Source organism: Zingiber officinale, chromosome 9A, assembly GCF_018446385.1.
Source record: "Zingiber officinale cultivar Zhangliang chromosome 9A, Zo_v1.1, whole genome shotgun sequence".
Classification (NCBI taxonomy): Eukaryota; Viridiplantae; Streptophyta; class Magnoliopsida; order Zingiberales; family Zingiberaceae; genus Zingiber; species Zingiber officinale.
The window spans coordinates 90,454,821-90,462,370 of NC_056002.1; the positions used below are offsets into that span (position 1 = coordinate 90,454,821).

Here is a 7,550-nt window from a genome sequence, read left to right on the forward strand (position 1 = left end):
CTAACCTTTACATGACATCATCGATTATTAATTGGAAGCAAACTAGCTAGCATTAATTGTATGACCAGCAAATTTTTGCCTTGCGCTTCCAAATTAAGTTAATGCAGTATCATGTTCCATGTTCTTGAAATAAACGGTAAAAAGGTAACTTTTAAATGATTTATTTATAAAAAAACAATTAATAAATAAATAAAAACCTTGTTTTTTTCCTTGTCGAAATCGTCTCTCTCCTATTAGGTCGTCCTTTTTGTCCCTTTATATGAATTGTGGCAGAGAAAAAGTGAGGATGAGAAAGCGACCCAACAGTGAAGAAGGCTCCCCAACGTGCAGTTTGTTTCTTGACCATAAGAAAGGATAGTGCAGCAAGACATGGCCAAAGAAGAAAAGAGCCACAGAAATATTGACGTTTTCTTCTTTGTTTTCTTTTGACATATATAAAGTAATTAAAATATTTCAGATCACTAATCGAACTCACTGATTTATTCACATACCAATCAAACAGATCATCAACAATGAAATATTAAACAGGTAAGGCACGCATGCATCTGCAGCATATATATAGGCTAGCTGGGGACGATCCAAGTGGCACCACCCTCTCCTTAGCTTATTCCTACCCTGCTACATCAATATGGCTCAATTATTATATATCACTAATGATAGAGAGAAAGGGCCAAACTTTGCTGTTTCAGCATGCATCAACACTGCATGACCTGCATGCTAATCAAACTAAAGCTCCACTGCTCACTCATTACTGAATCTATATTCTATAGATAGAGAAAGCTAGCTAGCCAGCTGTGTCGAGGGGATCGAGATAAGTAACACTGATCAGGTTGTGTATATGTATGAGATAGTGCATATATATCTTTCATGGGAGGGTCCCCTATCTTTAATCTGCATGCATGCATTGCCATGCAGTGCATCCAGTGCAGTGCAGTGCAGAGCAGAGCAGAGCAGTTCAGTGAGCTCATGACCAGTGTTGAGGGGAGTGATGGAAGCCTCTGTACTTTTTATTCTCTAGTTTGGAGAGAAAGTGGGGATAATTTGTGAGCTGATAAACACTGTTTTAGTTCTATCGGTTAAACTGTAGATACATCATGCATGCCTGCACGAAGTCACTGTACATGCTTTCTAATTTGCTGGGTCTGATTACAGAGATGGATAGATAGCATGCATGTGTGCACTGTGAATTGGCCAGTCAGCTGCTAGCCAATGGCAGTAATCACATTAATTAGGTCAGGGTTTTCACAGGAGCTAGGCTGCAGGGATGTATAAAGTCCCCACAGACAAGCTCACATGATCAGTGTCGTTCTGCAATTTGGACTGACCGACCGGGTTGAACCAGTCAACCTTTCATATAGATCATTCAACTTCCTTCGACACTAAACCTCTATATCCATAGAACAGTTACTTCGATCATAATATATATTATTTATGGTTATTTGATTCAATGGTAAATAAATTAGATTTGGAGAGGTTTTATATGAGTAATATAATGATACGGCCAAGATGGTCCTCCGATTCGGATTAAAGTCCACAAGGCCAGTTAATATAACGATTAAAGTCAAGAAGAGACTAATACTCGGGGCAATGCAGTTGATCATCTAAGATAAGAGGTTATCTGACCAGACTCTTATGTCGGTCGGACATTGAGTCCCTTAGTATTAATAAAACTCTCAAACCAAGTCAGTACTATTCAGAGTCGAGTCTCTTTATCACTTAAGGACGGTTAGCTATTTCAGGTAAGTAATCTAGGCGATCGGACCTATGATCTGACCGGACAAACTGGACACTTTGTCTTATCGAAGCGGTTGAGCGAAAGATGAGTCTCCGACAATATTTCTCAAATCTAATTTGGTTGCTCTTGCAAGCTACAATCGATCGGACTACAGAGGAGATTCGGTCGATTTACTAGCTAAGCATATTAAGGGTACCTCAACCTAATGATCTCACATTACTTTTTGACGTTTTGTGTCACGAATGACAAAGAATATTCCATATTCAAGTTGTCAACTAGAAGCTTCTACTCTGTTAAATGTAGAGATTGCGAGCCTATTTTAGGAAATGTATCAAAGCATATCTTTATGGTCTGACCTTTTTTTAAAACACTTTAAGATTCATGCAAAGACAAACAGTAATATTATAAAAGGGGGTCTCCATCTATAGGCGCAGATACACTATATGCATTATTCATTTACTACCGTTCACTGTCTTCCACCGGAGCATTCACTAACTTAAGCACTGAGTGCCTGCACCGGGACCCCCCTCCCTGACCTGGTTGCTATGTTCCTTTTGACATAGAGGATCATTTAGAGTTATTTTGTCAACCCGGAATCTACTCAATCAATATCAAAATTACGTACTTAGTACACCATCTTCATCGATTTCATTTCAGAAAAGATCATATATAACAAAATAGAGGAGCTTAATTCTGTTGTCAAGTTAGCTAGGTAGTTGATGATCGACTACGTGTAGCCCCTCACATGAGCTAGCTAGCAAGCTAGCTCAGTGACATGAATGATTCATGGTCCCTCCCGGCCCACTACCTTCCCCCCTCCACTCACTCCTCTCTCACGTACCTTTCACACCTTTAACTTGTGCTCTTCCTCCTCCTCTCTTTTCATATCTCCTCTCCCTTCTCTGCAATTCCTCAACCATTTCTCAACATGGAGAGCGATACTAACTGCAGGGAGTTGATGTTCGAGAAGGTGGTGACGCCGAGCGACGTCGGGAAGCTTAACCGGCTGGTGATCCCAAAGCAGCAGGCAGAGAGGCATTTCCCGGCGCCGGCATCGGCTGGTTCCGAGACCACTAAGGGGGTGTTGCTGAGCTTCGAGGACGCTCGTACCGGCCGCGCCTGGCGCTTCCGCTACTCCTACTGGGGCAGCAGCCAGAGCTACGTCATCACCAAAGGATGGAGCCGCTTCGTCAAGGACAAAAACCTCCTCGCCGGAGACACCGTCTCCTTCGCGCGCAACCACCAACTCTTCTTCATCGACTGCAGGCGCCAGAAGCGCACGAATAATGTTAATTGCTATGTCAATTGTTGCGACAATTACAGGCCGCTCATCAGAGCTTTCTCTTTCTCTTTCCCTCCCCTTCAGCCGCTCCCGTGGAGCTACTTACGACTGCCGCCGCTGCCGCCGCCGGCAGGGCAAGTGCAGGGGATCAATTCTGTCGGGCATTTCTACGAACAGGTGGCTGGCGGCAGCGGCCGAGCGAAACGAGTCAGGCTCTTCGGAGTCAACTTGGACTGCTGTTCTGAATCAGCCGGCATTAAGGAGACGACTCCGGCGGGATTGCGGTTGCCGGCGGCGTCAATGATTAGGGATAAAAGTCCTCAACTTTAGATCTCTACGTGCGACCAAAGAATACATGGATGGATGTGTACTATAAGTATTTATTAAACAGCTTATGATTCCTGTTTATGTACTCATATATAATTAATTTCAATATTCTATGAAGTTGTAAGCATAATTTGTTTAATTTACATCTACCATATCATTAATGATTTGCTGATCAATCGAGACTTACTTTGCTTAAATCAAATTTTGGTTTGCTCGTTAATTAGGAAGAAGTTTCATCACCTGACCTGCCTCAGTATCAACGCCAAAAGAGAGAGAAAAAAAAAAAAGGCATGCCTATCAATATATACCTGCAGGCTAGGTAAGATCTAATTACTGCTCTTAATTAGTTTTTATTTTTATTGTGTTATTGTCTTTGTCTTTTTATTGCCTCAGCATTTGTGTAGTTCATAAAATTTTGTTACTTCATCAGCATATACATTACTGTCAATCCACAAAATTAATATGGCGTGATAATGAAACTATAAAGAGAGTTTGCTAGTAACAAGACGTGAAGAATATTAATTTGAGTTATGCATAAGTTTACATATATTTATATATGCAAATAGCTTAAGAAGCAAAAGAAACTTAGATTTCAAAATTCATTGACTAGTTAGAATTCAAGCTAATTCTATCACACCCTTTGCTTGGATTTTCATGTGTAGAATCAGTACATTTTAATCTAGGTTTTAATCTCAAATTCATCTTTGTATCTTATCTCTCTAACCCTGTAAACATGTGTACGTAGCTTTAATTAATCCTAAAAATGATGTAAAATTTTCCATCGAGTTGCAAAGGTCGACACCTGATCAGATCTAAGGTTATAAATGAATCAAATGTTCGTGAATAAGTTTATTGTTTGGATTGGTAAGAGTGTTTATATTCATTCAATATACACAAGATTAATTAAATAAACAAACTTGAACAGTTCGTTAAACTAAACAAATAAGTTTGACCACATATATGTTTAGCTCGTTAATGTTCATAAACAATGTTTATGAATCATATTCATTAATAAAACTCTTTTCAATATGCTCAACAAATAATAAAATAAATAAGTTTATATTATCAAACTTAATAACCAATCAAACTATTAAAAGTTTCAAACAATAAAAAAAATTTGAATTGAGAGCTCGATGATATCTAAATGAACTAAACTCAAGTCAAGTTTCAAACAAGTTCAAACTCATAAAAAATAAATCAACCCAAACTTGAACAATCATTTTAGAAGTTTGATTTATTTTAAGCTCGGCTAGCTCGGCTCGATTACTTTATCAAACAAACTTGAACATCTCAAAATTCGACTCGACTCGATTTATTTACAACCCTAATCAGATCCACGACTCCATTGCAACTAAGTATTGTTTTCTGAAAGCTATGACAAATCCATTCTTGTATTTAGGGCATCCGTAGTCGTAAACCTCTTGAAGAAGTTTATGTTCCGCCACCTCACTGGGTAGGGATCCTCTAGTTCAGGATTCCTGGATCAATTCTGGACCCTTACATGTTCATTAGATGGTTGGATTGTACCCCACCTGTTAAATAGGTGAGGTCCAGTTCATCCCACCAATGAAAAACTCCTTCCTCTCATAAATTTTGACCTCTGGCTCGACATGCAATATGCATCTGTGGTCAAGAATATAATTTTTTTTATAAACTTGATCCCAAGATTTTGAGATCGATTTATAAAAAAAATTATAAACCCCACCATATATTAAGGGTAAAATTTATAACGAAGGATCTATACTATAAATTTTCATTGCAAGTGTCCTTGTGAGTGTGAAGGAATGACGAATATTTGAGTAATAGAATAGTTCATGTATATTGCCTGGCTTTTGCATTAACTGCAACTGCACGTCGATCGAGATAAACGTAGATGTAGCCGGTCACGGTGTGTTGTGGCATGCATGCAGACGCAGTCATTGCATCGCATTGCACAGTTTGGTCTCGATTAAAAATTATTTTTATTTTTTTTTGAAACGTCTTCGAGTTTTTTAAAAGTACAAAAAATTAACGACTTCACAGTTTTTAATATTTTTTAATAAATAAAAGAGTTGAGGGTTTTTTTTATCAACTCATCGACGAAGCCGTAGGGTTTTAGAAGGAATCCGCCTACCGGCGAGATTGATCGGGTAGCGCGTGCAGATGGATGGACTGAAGGTAGAGCTGGTGGTGTACGTCCACCCTTCGAAATCTAACGGCATCAGTTGCGCCATCATTCGCCGGCTCAGTTCTCTGCTCTTCACGTAGGTCATCCCTCCTTCCTGATCAGTTATTTCGATTCATTTTTGATTGACTGTGTTTTAAAGCTCTTCTTCTTATTATTATTTTTTCTTTGATCGAACTTATTGGATTGTGTATTCTAACTATCACGAGGTATCAGATGTGTTCTTTTTTAAATAAATGAATAAATGAATAAATGTTTGTCGATCCTTCACTAGAGTAATTATAATTTTACTGCCTAGATATTTATTTCTTCACACCAATTAACTTTTCTTCGATCACAATCAAGTTATTGGTAATCATGAGGAATCTAATGCCAACATCATGAAGGTTTCCCACGGTGATCTGTGTTTGGTTAATGCAAGATGGAACTATTGATCATACATTTAATTTTTTTTCCTAGTGAAAGACAAATTGGAGAACTCCTGTCTTTTCAAATCTTCTGAATGATTCTGAATCACTATAAGTGTGTTAATTTGTCTTGTTTGTTTGTCTTGCACTGGTATGATGCACAAGTTTGATAGTAATTAAGTTTCTTTTACCTATTATTGGTAGTAGAAAGAAGCATAATTGGCACTTTGATAGTTATATCTAACAGTAGTGCCCAAATAATTTGATTATTATGGTACTGCCTAAGTTGAATATCAATTTTTATATTCTTGATGGACTCAATTACATACATATCTGTGCATTGAATTTATATGACAGTTCAAAATTTTTAAAAACTTCATGAAGAAATTCTATTTCATGTGGCATCACTACATTAAAAACAGTCAAAGGCAATGGATAAAATTCATTGCCGTAGCTTTTTAAAAACTATTGTAGTTGACAGTATTGTCAAAAGTGTACTCCACGACGACAATAATTTTAAACCGTTGTCTTTGAATACGATAGACAACAGTCTTACAACGATTTTAGACTGTTGTCTTTTAATATCAAAGACAACAGTTTCGTAACGGTGTAAAATTATTATCTTTTGATGCTTTTGACAACCAGTTAAATATCGTTGTCTTTCTTAAAGACATCGATCTTAGTTGATGGATCGACAACAATTTAAAATCATTGTTTTTAATTACTTTTCACAACAGTTTAAAAACCATTATATATCTTGATTAAAAAATACTTTAACAACGGTTAAAACTGTTATCTTTAAATTTTTTCGCATAATATTTCAAAATCGTTGTCTTATATCACTTTTTTCAATAGTTAAAAACCGTTTGTTTTTGAATTTTTCACACAATATTTCAAAATCATTATCTTTAATGGTTAAAAACCATTATCTTTATAAGAAAAATTGTTGTCTATTTACTATATATATATATCACACAATATATCAATATCATTATATATAATGGTTATATACCATTATATATATAATATATATTGATATATATTTACTATATATATATATATATATATATATATATATATATATATATAAACAACCAATCAAAAATAAAATATTTATAATGTATATACATTCAGTTCAATTTAGAATTATATCTATTTACTACAATATGGCTCAACCACATCCATCGTCAGGATCAAACCACAAAAGATCACACATAGGACCCTAGCTCATTGAAAAGTTCTTGCACACGATCAAAGTTTTGAATGCCATCAAAAGTTTCAATAGATGGAGATATTCTACACAACAGTAGAAACAACCATCAATTATAACTAAACAAGGTAGTTCAAAAGAAATAAATTAAATTACCACTTCAAAAGGTACTAACTGTTGGTGCGGTTAGCACTAACGGTCTAACTCAGGTTTTGATGAATGACAAATTAGGTTAAGTTAGGTTTGTCGTTATCTAACACTTTGATCGAGTGTGCAGGCTAAGTCCAAGCGGGTCGACGGGCTGACCGGACGCTTGGCGAGAAGTCCAGCTAGGTCGACGGGCTGACCGGATAGCTGGTGAGAAGTCCAAGCGGGTCGACGGGCTAACCGGACGCTTGGCGAGAAGTCCAGCTAGGTTAACGGGC

At 37.0% G+C, this 7,550-nt stretch overlaps 1 protein-coding gene across 1 annotated transcript; it reads left to right on the forward strand.

Moving 5' to 3' along the window:
* The first annotated feature begins 2,578 nt into the window (after positions 1–2,578).
* LOC122021227 (B3 domain-containing protein Os06g0107800-like) lies at positions 2,579–3,520 on the forward strand. Its single transcript, XM_042579319.1, has one exon. It carries the CDS (start codon positions 2,664–2,666, stop codon positions 3,345–3,347), a length of 684 nt encoding a protein of 227 aa, XP_042435253.1. The 5' UTR covers positions 2,579–2,663; the 3' UTR covers positions 3,348–3,520.
* Positions 3,521–7,550: the final 4,030 nt, after the last annotated feature.